This window comes from Astyanax mexicanus, chromosome 22 (genome assembly GCF_023375975.1).
Source record: "Astyanax mexicanus isolate ESR-SI-001 chromosome 22, AstMex3_surface, whole genome shotgun sequence".
NCBI classification, from domain to species: domain Eukaryota; kingdom Metazoa; phylum Chordata; class Actinopteri; order Characiformes; family Acestrorhamphidae; genus Astyanax; species Astyanax mexicanus.
Genome location: NC_064429.1, coordinates 7,466,914 through 7,484,690, shown reverse-complemented (window position 1 = coordinate 7,484,690; position 17,777 = coordinate 7,466,914). Strand labels below are relative to the sequence as shown.

The following is a 17,777-nucleotide window of genomic DNA, read 5'->3' as shown; positions in this document are numbered from 1 at the left end:
GTGGAAGCAGGCTGGTCTTTGATAAGTTCTGCCTATTGTCCATCTACAGTAGATGTTTCTTGGTATATAAAAGGAAACAAATCACCCATTCACATTTGTGCTCTGGCAGTCTGGGCTGCTTGGTACAGTATATTCAGCACATATCTGCTGCTTGAGCTTTATCACATCACAGCTGATGAGTTGCAGCATTTGGTTTGCTGAGATAAGAAACACATGGACAAAAACTCAGAGGCTGAGATTGGAAATGGCCATATTGAAATCTTCGAGGAACTCTCCATTCTCACAAACCAGAGAAGACACTCATTCAAATGCATCCCTCTTTTCTCCTCAAAGTAATTAAACTACATTCTCCAGGCTGTTATACAGGCTGAAAACAATGTTTTGAAGGTTGAATGAAATTTAATGGAAAAACATTGAGAAAGAACTTTATAGAACTTCATAGAAGAATTTAATTCTGTAACTTTTCCTGTTCTTCTAGGAAGCCTTGAGACTAGAGCTTAGATCTGGCCTAAAATATCCAGCCTAACCTGACCCCAAACACTGTTGTTTTGAGCCCAAGCCCGATTTAAACCCAATTTTATTTTTTATTTTTTTTAGAAAGTAGAGCGTTAAAAATTTTAGTTTTTAAAAAACATTTCCGGGCTGTTTAAATGATGCTAATTAACATTGCAACACCGAAGACATTTTTTTAAATGTCTATTAAGAATAGATCTCCGAAAGATTAAAATGTAAACAATGATCCACAGACCTAAACATCGGTAAATTAGGCTACAAGTATGATGTCTGATTAACGTTCCTTTAGTCTAATATAATTTAACATGGTTTAATTATATTAAATACTTTCTAAACAAAAAAAATATATATTGAGCTTACAGTCTATGTGCAAAACACAAAAAACAGTAATAAGGCTATGCACTGCACTGCGCTGCGATTATCACATCATAGCTTTATATAAAATGAAAATAGCATTAAAAACAGACCCGGCCTGAGAAAAATGGTGGGAAATCTCGGCCCGGGTTCAAGCTTAGTATCTCTAAACTTCAGTTTGCTAAGTGCGGACCACGCCTAAAGAAGTAGAGAAAGAAGGAAAAAGGGGAGGGAAATTTGGGCTGGAGTTCTGAACTGCGTGCTTGAAGAAGCGTGCAGTTATATCCCCCCCTTTTTATTTAATGAGAAGTGGAAGAGTAGAAAAAGGGGGGAGGAGGTGGGTTGCGAACTTTCATCACGAGAGATAGTTAGTTAGGGGAGGTATTTATAGGACGGTTGATTGATACGGGGTGGAGTTAGAACGTAGAGTTCGGGCGTGGTCCTTCTCCCAAACTTTTGTTATTACATAACATCATTTTGCTAAGTGCGGACCACGCCTAAAGAAGTAGAGAAAGAAGAAGGAAAAAGGGGAGGGAACTCAGGGAAATTTGGGCTGGAGTTCTGAACTGCGTGCTTGAAGAAGCGTGCAGTTATATCCCCAAAATTGGAGCTTGTGTGGAAGCTAGTTTGGAATGAGCCTGTCTCAAACCGTCTGGTTGGGAACGGATGTATAGGTTATAAGCTTGGGAAGACCACCGGCCGGGGAGCTTGATCGTGTGCTCGGAGATTCCTTGTCTGGAGGCATTGGATGCTGCACGATGTAAACTGAGTGGGCGGAGAATTGATCTGGCGAGTAACTACTGGGAGAAAGGATGCGACGGAGATGTGTTGGAACCAGTGCTTTGAGATTATACTACTAGATTCCGTTGTGAACAGAGGATCTAAAGGTGATGCTTGTTGAAAGAGGCGGAGATTAAGTGGTGGACGAGTGGTTCGTACGGGCTGAGGGGTGAGTCAATTTGAATAGATAGAGGATCGTGGTTTTTGCCAATTTGGTCCGTTTGCTTCATTCTTGAAGGTAAGGGTATCTGAGTCAAGGATGATGAGATCTGAAATTAGGGGCTGAGAAGGAGTTGTGGGAGATTTTAAGGGAAGTAAATTCTGAGCATCTGAGGAATCTAAGTAGAAGGTTTGTTGAGCTTGGAAGATCAGTTCGTTTACACGGGGGTTAGGTGAAGTGTAGTTTGTGAAAATGAAGGTACCGAGGTTGGGTTGCATTTGCATGCGGAGCCAAGGATCTGAATTTCTGTAACTGAAAACGAAAAAGAATAGAATTAAATTCTATCTGCGATCGAATTAAATGGACCTGAGGTGTGAACAGCTTTAGTGGTGAACTGATGCTTAATGGAGTGCCAAGTGAGACGACGGATAAAAGGCAAGATTTCTAGCGATTTGGAGCAACTTTTTTTTTTTTTTTTTGATGTGGACTGCGGCGAGATTGATCAGAGTGGAGTAGAATAGATTTTGACCATTCATGTCCCCAAAGGAGGGCAGCGACGAGGACAGCATATAAGTCCAGAGAGCGCAGAAGAATCGCGCGGCTGCGCAGATGAAGTTCTCCGGCCAAGCAGAAGCGACCAGAGGAAGGAGCGGCATCTGTGAATAGCTTAATATCAAAAGAGCTGGAAGCTGCGTTGGCGTAGAAGAAAAACCCGTTCGATTGCAGAGGAGGCACAGCCAGAAATGGAGCTCTGACGTGCAGTATCAGTTGAGCATAACGAATGGTGGAGGGCTCGGACGAAAACGCCAAGCGGAGGAGGCGGGAAATGAAAGAACGACCCTGGGTTCGATTTTGGGTTGTGAATAAAGTGGCCGAGGGGGGAAAGACGGTGTTAGATACGGGCGGGGAGACTTGAAAGGAGGCGGAGTCCAGAAAGATCCCAAGAAACTCGAGAGATGTGGAGGGACCAACGGAGTTCTCCGACGGCGGGGCACGGAGGCGAGTGAAAGCGCTGGTCATGACTTCAAGACCCATCGAGAGGGGCGAGGAAGGAGGACCGATGACGAAGTTACCCAGGAGGTGGAGCACGAACTGGGGCCCGTGTTAAGCAAATCCAGCAGAGCGCCTTAGCAAAGGAGTCGAAGCTTGGGGTTACTTTGCACCCGAAAGCAAGGTGAACTGAAAAACGGACTCTGAAAAGGCGCCAGGAGTCAGGATGGAGAGGGAGGATTTTGAAAGCCGAAACCACGTCAGCCTTAGACAGCCAGGCCCATCGCGGGATGGGGAGCTTCGTCCCGCAAACATACGTCAATGAAGTTCCAGATCCGGGGCGTCTTGGAATGTAGCAGGGTTCCAGTGTTGGAGATGAACCGCAGCGCGAGCTGAGAGGGGGCGGCGCTGTAGATGGAGAATGAAGGTCATGAAGCTCCAGCAAGGAGCTGAGCGGGTGCTGCAGCCCGGTGAGAAACGGCGAGAGAGGAGGCGGGAAGAGAATTGACGGAGTAAAGGAAGGAGAAAGGCTGGCTGGAAGGGACGGGTTGGAGAATAGTGTTGCCAACTGCTCAGTAAGGAAAGTAGCCATTGGCTGCAATTTGTGATTAAAACCCCTTAAAATGTTAGAATGTTACAAATGAACTCTAACAAATGAACTACGTCCGTTGCTTTTATAAATAGGCAGAGACTTCTGAAAATAACTCCATTTTAACGTAAATTACATGATTAAGGTTTTTTTTGGACAGTCAGCGGCGGCTTTAGGTATGCGCAGTTCGATGCAGCGTGTTTGAAGAGCGGTGTGAGTGTGTGGTCTGACTGAGACTGCGCTGTGAGTGTCGTGGGCGGGGCTCGCGGCAGCACCTGCTGCTCGCTGAGGAGAAACTGAAGAGCATGTGTGTTCATTTAAACTCTCAATAACAAACAAAAACTACGTTGGCAAGTTGGCAACACTGTTGGAGAACAGCAGGAGGAACGCAGAAATGGAGAAGGAGGATGACAGAGAGGGGGTTCGAACGACTGAGGGGAAGAGGGAAACGAGAGAGACGAGAGAAACGAGGCGCTGAGGCGAAGTTGGTGCCGCGCCAGGGGTGCGAGAGCTGCAGCAGCGGCGAGGGGGAGTTGGACGACAGAGGGAGGGGGAGTTGGACGACAGAGGGGAAGAGAGACGAGAGAGACGAGGCGCTGAGGCGAAGTTGGTGCCGCGCCAGGGGCGCGAGAGCTGCAGCGGCAGCGAGTTGAGCGGGTGACGTCATCAGGCCGCGACGCCGGTGCGGCTCATGTGCGCTGTTCAGAGGTTCAGTGAAAAGTTCCGCTTTTGGAGCAGAACGGGGGAAAGGGACGCCGCGGCCCTTCAAAAACCCACTGCAGCTTAACAACAGTCCAATCGGACATGCGAGGAGGCTGGGACTTACTAGGAGAGAGGGGCCCAGGGCCGCGAGGCCGGCCGAGGAAGACGGGCGTCCGGAGCGGCGAGCCCGCGCAGGAGGAGTAGGGGAAGGGGGAGAAGAGCGGCGGGAGTGCCGAGATCCGGGGGTGCACTGGTGAGGACGACCGACCCGGGAGGAAGAATAAGCAGTAGCCGGAGTAGAACCAGGAGTAGCCGGAATGGAGATTACGGAATTCAGACGACGAGCCCGGCGAGGTGGAGCAGGAGTGGAGACAGGCTGGCTAGGAGGGAAGAGGTCCTCGTCGGAGGCGGTGAGTTAAAGGTCCATGACGGAGAACAAGCTAATGCTAGCAGGCGGGTGCGGCAGATTCGACTGATGCGAACTTTCATCACGAGAGATAGTTAGTAAGGGGAGGTATTTATAGGACGGTTGATTGATACGGGGTGGAGTTAGAACGTAGAGTTCGGGCGTGGTCCTTCTCCCAAACTTTTGTTATTACATAACATCATTTGTCGTGAAACTCTATGGACCTTTTTACATCAGGCGCTAATGTGCATTTTGTATCATGCATGTGTGGCAATGCCCTGCAGAAGAGTGCCAAGACAACTGTGAAATGCCTACAGTAAAGCATGGTGGTGGTAGCATCATGGTCTGGAGCTGCATGATTGCTACCAGTACATGGGAGCTGAATTTTAACATGTGCTGTGACATTCTGAAGGAGATTATGATCCTCTACCTTTGGAAACTTTGCCGCTTGACAGTTTTTTTAAACTCGATAACAAGGGTGTCATTTACAGGGGGGATTAGGATTGGGATTGGGATTTGATTTTAACAAGTCCAGAACACATTAACAAATTAACAAATTAACACTATTATTAGGGGGGGCAAATAATTTTCTGCACTCCTCACTGCTCCTAAACACTTTACGGCATCGGCGGGCTCTGCTGAGGCAGCAGACTCAAGTTTTGAAAGGGGTGGTTTTGACTATTTGGGGTCCTGGTCTCTCCAAACAAGAGCGGATCACTTCAGGATGCTAAATCCTAGGCTTATAGAGCCGGAGAGCAGGACGCTCTAGGCGCTGAACCTGGGGCTTATAGAGCCGGAAAGCGAGTCGCTTCAGGCTGTTGAACCTGGGCCAGACAGCCCTGGAGAGCATATGTTTGGATGTTAGCATAGCTAGTTAGCTAACTCTCTTGCTGTTCCCATGAATCATTAGCATTAGTTCACTAAAAAGATTAGTTTAAAAGATTCATTCACCAAATCGTTCAGTGAACGAATCACCCAGTGACTGAACGGGAGCATCAGTACGTTCAGTGAGCGGAGCACAAAGTAAGTGGACTAGAGTGGTTAATTGTAGATAAACCTATAGTGGTGGTGAATAGAACCATGACCGCCAAATAGCCATTTTTAAAATGAACTTACATGAGTCTTACATGAGTATATGAAATACTGATGTCGGTAAAATACTGACAAAGCTAAATGAAGTACATATTGGACAAAAACAAAAACAAAAAAAAATACTAAACAAAATGGTATTATTTTAACATGAATTACTTTAAAAGTCTACAAATGCAATCTTTAATAATGAAAAGAGCAATGCATTAGAAGGTATTAACTTTATAAAATTAATGAAACTCCTTTTTTAAACCCAAATATTAAAGCAAAATCTGTTATGCTCAGGCTATGGACCAAAAGATATGGCCAGTAAGGCCAACATATTTGCATTACCAAATACATACAGTACATACAGTATGGGACATGGCCACCTGTTCATATATTGAGGGCTGGAGTCAAGAATACAAATAGAGCAGGTGGAAGTGGAGGGTGAAAATATCACATCCAAAAAAAAAAAGACCCGCGGGCCGCAGTTTGGACACCCCTGCTCTAATATATAAAATTATCAGTTAAAACAGCTTTTTATATTGTCTCAGCTTATATTTTGCTGATTGTACATATACTATTTTGTGTTTATTAATCTGAAAAATGTAAATATGAAAAAAGCAAAAAACAAAGAAATATGTGTGGGGCAAATACTTTTTCACAACACTGAATTTTATGAATTGAATGTATTGAATGCATTCTGACTTCTTTTTGCCAGTTGGCAACCAATGAGTTTTTCTCTGCTGTTCACCAGATGCTTCACATCTTATCTACATTACATAACATAACGTATAGCTCTTTAAAACATGAGAGATAACTAGTTTGTTTCTTGCAGAGAAAGGCTTCTCATTGGCTGAAATATGCAAGGTGAACCTCTGATAAGCTGAAGGTCTTCTTTAAGTTGGGGCTGCAGTGAAGCTGAGGGTACCTGGGGTTTCTCTGTGCTGAGAAATACAACTGAGGTAAGACTGTTCATCTCTACCAAACTCTGATACTTCTACACCTGTAGAATTTTATTAACTTTTTTAATAAAAATGATTTTTTATTGCATTTTTAGTAGCTTTTCATTTATCATCAGCTTATCATTTGCTATTAGTTTTGTAATAATTTCTGTCATGTACAGAAAATTTTATCAAAATGTCAGATTTACTAACAATTACAAACTACTTTAAGTATCAGCTGATCGTCTGAAAAAAAGAATGGTATTGGTGTCAGATACCAGATGGTATTGGTGCAATTGGTGCTAATCCATCATTTTTATTAGTGAGTTTTTAGTAACTATTTTAGTTACTCTTGTTTACAGTTGTTTACAAAACAAAAGTTTGAAGTGTTTTTCAGTTTCTGCTAAATATTGTACAACTGTATGGATGCCCATTCCCACCATCAAAAAAAAATAAATAGCAATGGTTTTCTTATTATTAAAACTGCTATCTCATTAAATCACTATAGTCGTTATTTTGAGATACTAAGTTATTATATTATTATATTATTATATTATTTTGATTACTTTTAGATACTAAGTCATTATTTTAAGATAGAAAGTCATAATTTTAAGATAACAAGTCATAATTTTAAGATAGCATGTCATAATTTAAAGATACTAAGTCATTATTTTGAGATAGCAAGTCATTATTTTGAGATACTAAGTCATTATTTTAAGATAGCATGTCATAATTTAAAGATACTAAGTCATTATTTTGAGATAGCAAGTCATTATTTTGAGATACTAAGTCATTATTTTAAGATACTAAGTAATTTTTTAAGATAGCAAGTTATTATTTTAAGAAACTAAGTCATAATTTTGAGACAGAAAGTCGTTATTTTGAGATACTAAGTCATTATTTTAAGATAGCAATCATTATTTTAAGATACTAAGTCATTATTTTAAAACAAAAGCACATTTCTTATTATTATTATTAAGTAATCTACTATCTCATTAAATCACTATAGTCATTATTTTGAGATACTAAGTCATTATTTTGAGATAGCAAGTCATTATTTTAAGATACGAAGTCATTATTTTGAGATACTAAGTCATTTTTTGAGATACTAAGTCATTATTTTAAAATAGGAAGTGTATTTTCAATTCTAAGTGCATTTTTAATATACCTGGTGTATAGTGATACAGTTGTCATACTCATGAAATGTATGTATTATAATTTAAGCATATTTTAAAAAATATGGGGTTATAAACTTAAAGTAGTATGTTTAAATGTTACTTTAGTATATTTTAAAATAGTACACTTAAGTACATATAACACAATTTATGTAAAACTTTTTTTTTACTATTTTTATACAATTAAAGTATAATAAGTACAAACAAAAAGCACTTTTTACATATACTGATTAATAATAAAGTGGCTACAAGAACACTTTAGTGCATTATAGCATAATAATGCTTAGTTTACTTTAATCTACTTTCTTTTCTATAGGGCAGGTTTAGATTAGAGGATTAATCTGGAGAATGAACACATTTTTTTACTGTTTTACTATGTAAACCAAATCATTTAATGGTACTGTATGTTTTCATCTTGTTTTATATCTTCATTCTATACAGACAACACCATGATGTTTTCACGTCTGGCCCTCCTGGTCCTGGTATCGTACGTGGCGCTGGGTGATGCTGGCACCACCGTGACGGATCTCAGCGCCACCGGTCTGTCTGGAGACGCATTCGGTAACCGGCCTGATCCCTACGTCAAGCTGTTCTGCAACAACTCCTACGGCGGCAGGACCGACACCATCAAGGGCACCCACAGCCCGAACTGGGCCGGAAGATTCACCTTCAGCTGCAGGCCTGGAGCCACTCTGAAGCTGGAGGTTTGGGACCAAGACATCAACAACGATGACCGCCTGGGCACCTGTACCCACAAGCTGGTGAAGGGAACTCACGGCTCCAAGTGCTCCCTGAAGAAGGGCACTGTGCGCTTCAACTACAGTTCCAGTTAAACACAGTCATCACTCCCAGTATGGATCAGATCAGACACACCAGATCCAGTACATCAGTGATCTGGCGTTAAATCCTTATTTAAGATTTAAGATTCATATTTGAGCTCTGCAATAAAGGTTTCTGTAAAGAAGAATCCAGAAGCTTCAGAATCTTCTTGTTGTACATGTTTTACTGAAAATTCTGAAAAATTGCAAGAAATTTAAAGGCATCCTTAAGCACAGTCACCACAAAGACCATCAAAAATGTTATGATGAAACTGGTTCTCATCAGGACCGCCCCAGGAGAGGAAGAGCAAGAGTTCCCTCTGTTGTACAGGATACGTTCAGCCTCAGAAACCACACTTTAAAGTTACACATGATTCCTTATGTGTTCCTTCATAGTCTATGATTTTTGGCTGGTACTGTATATAAAAGCCTAATAAAACCTAATGTTAATGCATTAGTTTGGATAGTATATAAAAAATAATAATTGTACAGGTAAATAGATCCATGATGCCGGGGTTTTACAAGAATTTACTTTTAATTTTATTTCAAATCATAATTATATAAGGGCCAAGCTGTCCGTGATGAGGTTAAACTCAAAACAACCTTCAGCCTAAAAATGATTGAGATCATACCTGAGGTGGGGAAATGTCTTTTCTTAAAGCACTGCGAAACCACAAGGCAGTGAGAAGAACAACAGTTAGAAATGGTTTAAAAATAAATACATTTGTACACTAATAACAGTCTTAGAAATGACATATATTACTTTACAGCATGTGTAATAATGTCCTGCTAAGTGCAGTTCAGCCACTGACCTAAGAGTCTTAGAGTCTCTGTGAAACACAAAATCCACCGGAGATCCTATTTAAACCTATAGTTACACACAGAGGTGGTTAGTTCAGGTCCAGAAAGTAAAAATCCACCCCGGGACTAATTAGTAACTTGTGTTAACAGAACTGTTCGCTGGTGTTGTTCCTCCACAGACAAATCTGAACTATTTGTTCCTTAGCTCTGAATTACTGGGTAAAGCATATAACTAAACACTGTTGTGTTATTTGCACAAATAACACAGGAATTAACTGCTATGCTGTCCCTAGCGCTGTTAGCTCTTATCTGACGAGACGGTGTCGCTGCCTGGCTTCAGCTCTTCCTATGTGCGGCCCGAGCCAAAGTGGGCGGGGTCATGAATACTAATTCACGAGTTTGATAGACATAGATACAGAGCTTTTACTGATCAACTTGTTTTTCTGAACATTTTCTTTTATTAGCTACTGCAGAAAATGGAGGTTTCTAATCAACTTTCAGATAAAATTATGAAAAATAAAATTGATCCAAAAGGCTCCTGTCTCAGAGAATCACCCACAAAATCACCATCTTTGCTAAAGAATTTAAAGATTATACAGTTTATAGAAGAAACAGGTTCATACATTAGCTACTGTAATTATATTTTTCCATTTCTATCCTCATTCTTCACAGACGGAACCATGGTGTTCTCTCCTCACCTGATGTTCCTCACCCTCCTGGTCCTGGCCTCTCACATGACGCTGGGTGATGCTGTCGTCACCGTGACGAGAATCTCAGCCTCCGGATTGGCTGTTGATGAGTCGGGCACTAAGCCCGACCCGTACATCAAGGCGTGGTGCAACGGTGTATACGGCGGCAAGACCTCCAGCGGTTCAAACAACAGCAGTCCCTCCTGGATTGTAAAGTTCGATTTCTCCGACTGCAAAGCAGGACACACTCTAAAGCTGGAGGTGTGGGATAAGAACCTCTTTTTTGATAAACTGTTGGGCTCCTGTAGCCATAAAGTGTTAAGTGGAAGTAACACCAGCAGGTGCACCCTAATAAAAGGCTCTTTGTCCTCCACCTACAACACCAGCTAAGCATGCCCATCATGCACATGTCAGTTTTAAATGCTACAGTTTTCTTCTTTTTGTTTGAAAACAATAAAAAAAATGTTTGCAAACTTGCTTTATTATTTTAATTTCCTTTTAAACAGAATTTTAATGTAGAACAAGTCTTTCTCAAACTGACCCATAAACACTTTTTTTCCTACGCTTCAATTAAATGTATCCTTCAATTCATTCAGCAATGTTACTGTTGGGATCTATCTTTATTACCTTTAACACATTTAATCCTCAAACTGACCCATGAGCTCTTTCCCCAGGGTGAGCTTGACCTTTCTATTAATAAAATTCATTAGATTTACATTTATGGCAATTACAGAAACAGTAACCCCTTTGGGATTCCTTGGATTTCTGCATAAATTGGTCATTAAACAAAACTAATATCACAAAAAGTATATGTTTGCATGGTTTTATTGAACACAACATGTTAACATTTACAGTGAGGGTGGAAAAATATGTGAAACTTTGGATTTGATAACTGGTTGACCTTCCTTTGGCAGCAATAACCTAGTTGCAGATCAGACCTGCACAACGGTCAGGAGGAATGTTTTTTTTTTTTTACCTTCCTCCTTAGTGTCCTCCTAGGAACTCCATTTTTGTTTCATGTTTTTCTTTACTGTGGATTTGTCAAAAAATTTTTTAGCATGTGTCAGAGATTTCTGTAAGTCTTCAGCTGCCACTCTAGGATTCTTCCTCACCTCATTGATCATTCTGCGCTGTGCTCTTGCAGTCATCTTTACAGGACTTTACCACGCCTAGCGTAGCAGCAACAGTGCTGAACTTTCTCCATTTGTAGAGCGTCTGTCTTATCGTGGACACATTAACATCAAAGCTTTTAGAGATACTTTCCAGCTTCATGCAAGGCAACAATTCTTGAATGTAGGCTTTCTGAAAGCTTGATCTTTTGTGCGAGAAATGATTCACATCAAGCAATGCTTCTTAAAAACAGCAAACTCAAAACTGGTGTGTGTTTTTAAAGGGCAGGGCACCTTTATGCAGATTTTAAAATCTCAACATTGTGTTGGGTAGATGAAGAGGCAATACTTTACAGGTCACTGATTACCTGTTCAAAAATGTACTGCAAAATATTTTGGTTCTTTGGCACTGTTGGATTTTGTGTCTTTAAATAGTGTTAAGTGCCCTGTAACAAAAGTGTTGCTGTAAAATTGCACATTTCTCAGCTGTCTATGAATAGTATAAAAAAAAACAAGTCACTAAATTACATGCAAAAAATTAAGTCTCAAATCCTGATACTGAAGTCAGTAGAGACAAGTCTCAAGCAATGGAATTATATCTGCAAATAGCAACCCATGGGGTTTTGGGATTTAAAAAAATATGCACTAAATTGCACACATGAGCCACTTTCACAAAATGATACACAGTGCAAGATTAGGAGGCAAGTCTGAAGTCAAGTCCCAAGTCTTACACTTTAAGTCCTTGTTAAGACACAAAATATAATGCCATTACAATATTTAGCAACAATAAAGTAAGTAATTAGTCGTATAATAATAAAGTGCCAATATTCATACATCTTTGAAAAGTTTGTTTTTATTTGTGTTAAATCAACACTTAAATTAAATTAACACAGGTTATTACATTTTTACAACTAAAAGAGGGCATATTGTACTTCTTTTTAAGTTAGAGCATATCTATGGACTATACAAAACATGTTTATGAAGTTCATTCTCACACGAAGAGAGCTATACATGCCAGTTTTAGTCCCGTTCAGAATAAGCTGTTTAAGCGCTCTGTCACTTTTATGAAAATAAGCCGTTGTTGGCCATGCCCCATGTATACACTGAGCATTTACCACATTAGGTTGTGCAACATAAAAAATTCTTGTTGCTGTACATGTGGGTGTTATTTCTGTTCAACACTTGCTGCTGTTATGGGAACTCTTCTGTCATTTTCAGGTGGTAGAGGTAGGTCATTCATATCAGATAGAAAAGGTCTCCAACACTTATCTAGGATAAATGTTTGCTTTTAATGTGCTGTTTTTACAGTCCCAAGTCAAGACCTCTGCGTTAACATTAAATCCCAAGTCTTGACCCTAGTCTTGACACTCAAGAGTCAAGTCCCAAATCTTCCCAATCAAGTTCCAAATCAAGTCCCAAATCTTGACACTTAAATCCAGAGTTAAGTCCCAAGTCATTAACTTAAATCCCAAGTCTTGAGTCTTGACAATAGGGTCCAGAATCAAGTCCCGAGTCTTCACAATAGGGTCCCGAATCAAGTCCCATGTCTTGACCTTCAAGTCCAGAGTTAAGTCCCAAGTTATAACAAATCCTAGATCCCAGGTCAAGTCCCAAGTCTTAACACTCAAGTCCAGAGTCAAGTCCCAATTCTTGACACTCAAGACCAAATTTCTGAGTCAAGTCCCCAGTCTTAACAATAGAGTCCTGTATCAAGTCCCAGGTCTTGACCCTAGTCATGACACTTAAGCCAAGAGTCAACTCCAAAGTCTTTCCAATCAAGGTCCAAGTCATGTCCCAAATCTTGACAATCAAGTCTCAAGTTAAGTCCCAAGTATTGAAAAAAGGATCCCGAATCAAGTCCCAAGTCTTGACACTTAAGTCCAGAGTAAAGTCTCAAATCTTGACCCTCAAGTCCAGAGTTAAGTCCCAAGTCTTAACAATAGGGTCCCAAATCAAGTCCCAAATTTTAACACTCAACTCCAGAGTCAAGTCCCAAGTCTTGACATTTAAATCCCAAGTCAAGTCCCGAGTCTTGACAATAGGTTTGACCCTCAATTCCTAACATTTTTAAAGATGTGTCGCTGCCATCAAGTTCTAAATGAGTTAATATTTTTCATGACACAGTAAAATGTCTCACGATCAGAATTTAAAATGAGTTGTATGTACTACTGTGAATAAAATGTGAGCTTATGTTATGCAAATCATTGCATTCTGTTTTTATTTGCAACCCTTAATCAGATTAAAGTTCATACTTGACGTATATATATAGGTGGATATTTACTTTGAATTTTGTTTTACTGTGAACAGTATGAACCCAAGATGTTATGGTTTAAATTCCTTTAATTTATTTTGAATATATCCAGCCCCACATTTCAGGCCTGAAACACAATAGTTTTAATTTGGTACAAATTTGCCAAAGGGCTGGCTGAGTCTTGGAAGAGGGAAGAAGGACATATAGTGTTCAGTTTTCATAAAACAAGACTTAATTTCCACATAATTCTACAGACTTACCTGTTAATTAAAATATTCAATACAATTAATCAATAAGAGCACACTCTTAATTCAGAATATCATGTCCGTTAGAGCTGTACACAGCTCTGTATTTGCCCTGTATTTGGTTATTCTGGATGCCCTGAATGCCTGTAATCAAAAGGGATTCCTGTGCAGCAGATGTTTTAGTTCTCATCAACATTAAAATAAGATCAGTCACACTTTTCCAAAACACAAGCATTTATCTAACTTTATGTGTATCTATTCTCTTCTGTTTAAATTCTGATTGGATGAAAAAAGAAACTGTCGATAAGATCAAGGTTAGAATGGAGATTGGATCTTCTTTAAATTGGGGTTGAGTTAAGCAGATCGAACGTGTGCTCTATTAGATCACTAAAGAAGAAAACTTGAGGTAAGACCTCTATAATTTATCTCTTTATTGCTTTATTTCTCTACCTTTTACTGGTTGAACTTTACTAAATTTACGTCTTTCAGTTTGTGATAATTCAATAAACATTCTGTAGCTGTAGTAATTTACTGATTATTTATTAATTAGGTAGTTAACCCTTGTGTGGTGTTCATATTTTTGTTACTGGTTTACTTTGTTACTTGTATTTAATTCAGCAAAATTAAGCAATTCTACATTAAAATGCTTTACACATGCTTGCTTCACCTAAATTGCAAGCAATATAAACAGCTTACATGGTTAATATTTGCCCTTTACCTTTCTTATGTTACATTTCTTTCAAAAAGTGCTACTCTTTTTTTATTAGTTTTTTAATAAAATGTAAAAGAAAATGAATTAAACTCAAGATATGAGTAGAAAATTTGTTTAGTTTCAAATGTACAAATGAAGCAATGTTTATTAGCCCTTGGCCAAACATACTGTATGTAATATAAATGTGTGTTGGGGGGGGGGGTACAGTGTGTGTTTATCGAAAATGTGTTTTGATATATGTTTTTCACAAAAAATGAGCCAATGCCAATGAGTTTGAGTTAGAAAAAATATTTTTTTAGTATCATTTGATGAAAAATGAAAACGGGTCCCACAGACCCGAACACCACACAAGGGTTAATATAGTATATTAATTTTTGTTAACATTAAGATATGTTCTAACAGATATTGTATGTAATAATGGGCATCAGAGAGCCCCTATTAAAATGCGTGTAAATATGATTCAGTGTAAATTCTGTGTTAATCTAAAAGTTCTGAACTGAAGATGCTGGAGTGCTATTTACACTTATAGTTTCTGTTATTGCTAATTCTAAAAAATGGGCCACCAATCATTCTTATAACAAATCTCTTTTTAAACTGCCCATACCCATAATTTTACAATTTTAATCTTCTAATTTGTCTTTCCATCTTCAAGGCCAAAGTTCCAACAGTATTTGTTCATGTATTTATTTGTTTATTCTATTATTTTCCTCCAGAAAATAGCTTTACAGGCTTCACAGATATTAAAGGTCTCATTCTTTCGTTTTTTTAATTCATTGTCTAGTTGTGGTCTCTAGTATGAATTAATGTGAGCCGTTTTTTATGAAAAAGGACAGGATATCAGCTCTCGCTCATGAATATTCATACATGGATACATATCGCATCTGATTGGCTAACAGCACATTTAATTCACCCCACAGTCAATTTTACAGCTCTAAAACTCAAAAGACAAAATGTTTTCAGAGATACAGCCTTAGGTACGCTGAACCGTGCCCGGGCCCGCTTGGAGAGGTGGGCCCGAGCACGGTTCACTTGGTACAGATGCAGTGTGAGCGCAAACCGTGCCCGGGCACGGATCAAGATGACGTCAGTGATGCGACGCTACTGTAAACGGAGGGCGTTTTATACACAATTCTGCATATAATATTTTTGAAAAGGGTTCTAAAGAGCACCATAATGGTTAGTGTTACCCATAATAAATTAGGACTACTATCTACAAGTCCTAAACAACAAACACATTTTATTATTACTTGAGTTTTATGTTTCGCTCCTTTGGTCACTATTTATGTATATAGCAAGTACGTCTCTTACCTTACTGATGAACGTGAATTATAGTCCGCGAGTAAAGCTGCAAATTTCACCCTGGACGTCTGCTGCTTGTGTAAAAACCTTCTTACACGTGCAGCACTAGCAGTAAATCGCTGTGTTGCACAATCAATGAATCTCTGGTTCAGTTGCGTATTTGCACGCCAAAAACGACTCCAGAGAAACAAAAACAACAGTACAATCCTGAACTCCATTGTTTTGCGCGCGCATACTGTTCTTCAAAACAAAAGTCACCTGTTGATGACGAAAGCGTGCTCGGGCACGGATCGTTTAGCACAGTGTGAGTGCAGGCCTGCGGGGGAGGGGGCCGAATCGTGCTCCGGCACGATTCAACCCAACCGGGCCTAGTGTGAGTACACCCTTAGTTGTAAAGATATAGAACCGAGTTTAGGGGTTAACTTTACCTATATCTACCTATATAGCTATATCTTTACAATTAAGGCTGTATCTCTGTAAACATTTTGTCCTTTGAGTTTTAGAGCTGCAAAATTGACTGATCTGTCGAGTTCTGCTACCTCGTCAAACCGTGCTACCCTAGTGTATATTTGTCTTGTTAAATTAAAAAATCCACCGGAGATCCGATGTAAACCTATAGTTGGTGTGAACAGCGCTGTAAGATCTTTAGCTGAAGAGACAGTGTCGGCTCTGCTGCAGTCCGGCTTCACCTCTGTCTGTGGGTGGTCCCGAGCCAAGGTGGGCGGGGCCATGAATACTAATTCACGGGTTGATGTAGACACGGTGCTTTTCCTGATCAACTCGTTTTTTTCTGAACACTTTCTTTTACTAGCTGCTGCAGATAATGGAGGTTAAGGAACAGCTTAATGTGCAGCATCATAAACAACTTAGAGAGACCTACTGTATTTCACAAAGAACAAAAAAAATGATTTTAGCAGAAGGAGACTTTTAAAGAAGGCATGTGCTGCTGGTCTTCACCCTCTTAATGTTGGAAGAAGGAAATGTATAAGGTGTTAGTTAGAGTGGAAGAAGGTGAAACGAGCTGAAACCCACAGGCACGGCTCTCTTTTCACACCGTAATTATGTTATTTATTTCTTCATTCTTCACAGACGAAACCATGCTGTTGATGTACCTCACCGTCCTGGTCCTGGCATCTCACATGATGCTAGGCGATGCTGCCGTCACCGTGTCGAATCTCCGGGCCTCTGGCTTGTCAGGCGACGCCTTTGGAAACCGCCCTGACCCCTACGTCAAGTTGTGGTGTAACAGTGTCTACGGAGGCAGGACCGACACCATTAAGGGCACCACCAGCCCCAACTGGGCCGGAACTTACACCTTCTCCAGCTGCAGGGCAGGACATTCTGTGAGGCTGGAGGTGTGGGACCAGGACCTCACAAACGATGACCTCTTGGGAAGCTGCAGCAGAACAACGTCAAGCGGGAGCCGCAGTACCAGCTGCTCCCTGAATAAAGGCACTGTGTATTTCAGCTACTCCGCCAACTGAGCACGTCCATCACGCTCGTGTCCATCAGGGTTAAATACTGCAGATTTCTTCAGTGAACGTTTGGTTGACAACTAATAAAAGAAGTGATTCAGTGCAAATTGTTTCAGATTATTTACCGTTTGCATTCTTCTTTGCTGCATGACTTCCCAATCTCTGAGATTAATCTTAAATACCAGCAATATAAAACAGTTATCCAAGCATAAATACATTACATTGTATTTTTAACTAGACTTTTTAACTTAAATTTTCAGAAACTGCCCTGCTGTTTCACTATAATACATCTGAGTGGTAACATGTCCAGTCTGAAGCCATGATCAGGAGGTTCATCACACTCTGGGTTCTATCAAAGCTTGTGCCTGTTGTGTTCAATACAAATTATGTTGCTCCACCAATTATTAAAGCCCATATCCAGCAACCTTTTTGACTGAAAGTAGAGGAGTCTAGAAAAAGTGGGGCATTAGATAAGGGTCAGGGTCTGGGAAAAAATGATCACAAGGGTGCTTAAAATTTAATAGGGGAAAGCATCACACTCAAAAACTAACCAAGCATGGTTATGAGTAGTAATAGACATAATATTTTTCATTGAACAAAATTAATTGAATGGTTTATTTTGCCTATTTGGCACATACATGTTAAACAAAGGTTGTTAAAACAATAAAAGGTGCAATATAAGCAAAACAAGTTA

The 17,777-nt window shown here is 40.0% G+C and overlaps 3 protein-coding genes across 4 annotated transcripts; all 3 read left to right on the top strand.

Moving 5' to 3' along the window:
* Window positions 1–3,952: 3,952 nt before the first annotated feature.
* On the top strand, window positions 3,953–8,690 carry LOC111191980 (perforin-1). Of its 2 annotated transcripts, none has more exons than XM_049470401.1 (3): window positions 3,953–4,498; window positions 6,404–6,530; window positions 8,126–8,690. In XM_049470401.1, the coding sequence occupies exon 3, from the start codon at window positions 8,134–8,136 to the stop codon at window positions 8,515–8,517; it is 384 nt and encodes a 127-aa protein (XP_049326358.1). In that variant the 5' UTR covers window positions 3,953–4,498; window positions 6,404–6,530; window positions 8,126–8,133; the 3' UTR covers window positions 8,518–8,690. The 2 variants fall into 2 exon arrangements, with proteins under 2 accessions (XP_049326358.1, XP_022523999.1); XM_022668278.2 differs by lacking the exon at window positions 3,953–4,498 and adding an exon at window positions 5,173–5,517.
* A 29-nt stretch (window positions 8,691–8,719) lies between these two features.
* On the top strand, window positions 8,720–10,777 carry LOC111191977 (perforin-1-like). The gene has a single exon (XM_049470400.1). It carries the CDS (start codon window positions 9,780–9,782, stop codon window positions 10,380–10,382), a length of 603 nt encoding a protein of 200 aa, XP_049326357.1. The 5' UTR covers window positions 8,720–9,779; the 3' UTR covers window positions 10,383–10,777.
* Window positions 10,778–13,919: 3,142 nt separating this feature from the next.
* Window positions 13,920–17,190, top strand: LOC103041231 (perforin-1). Its single transcript, XM_007240553.4, has 2 exons — window positions 13,920–14,003; window positions 16,698–17,190. The coding sequence occupies exon 2, from the start codon at window positions 16,706–16,708 to the stop codon at window positions 17,090–17,092; it is 387 nt and encodes a 128-aa protein (XP_007240615.2). The 5' UTR covers window positions 13,920–14,003; window positions 16,698–16,705; the 3' UTR covers window positions 17,093–17,190.
* The last annotated feature ends 587 nt before the right edge of the window (window positions 17,191–17,777 follow it).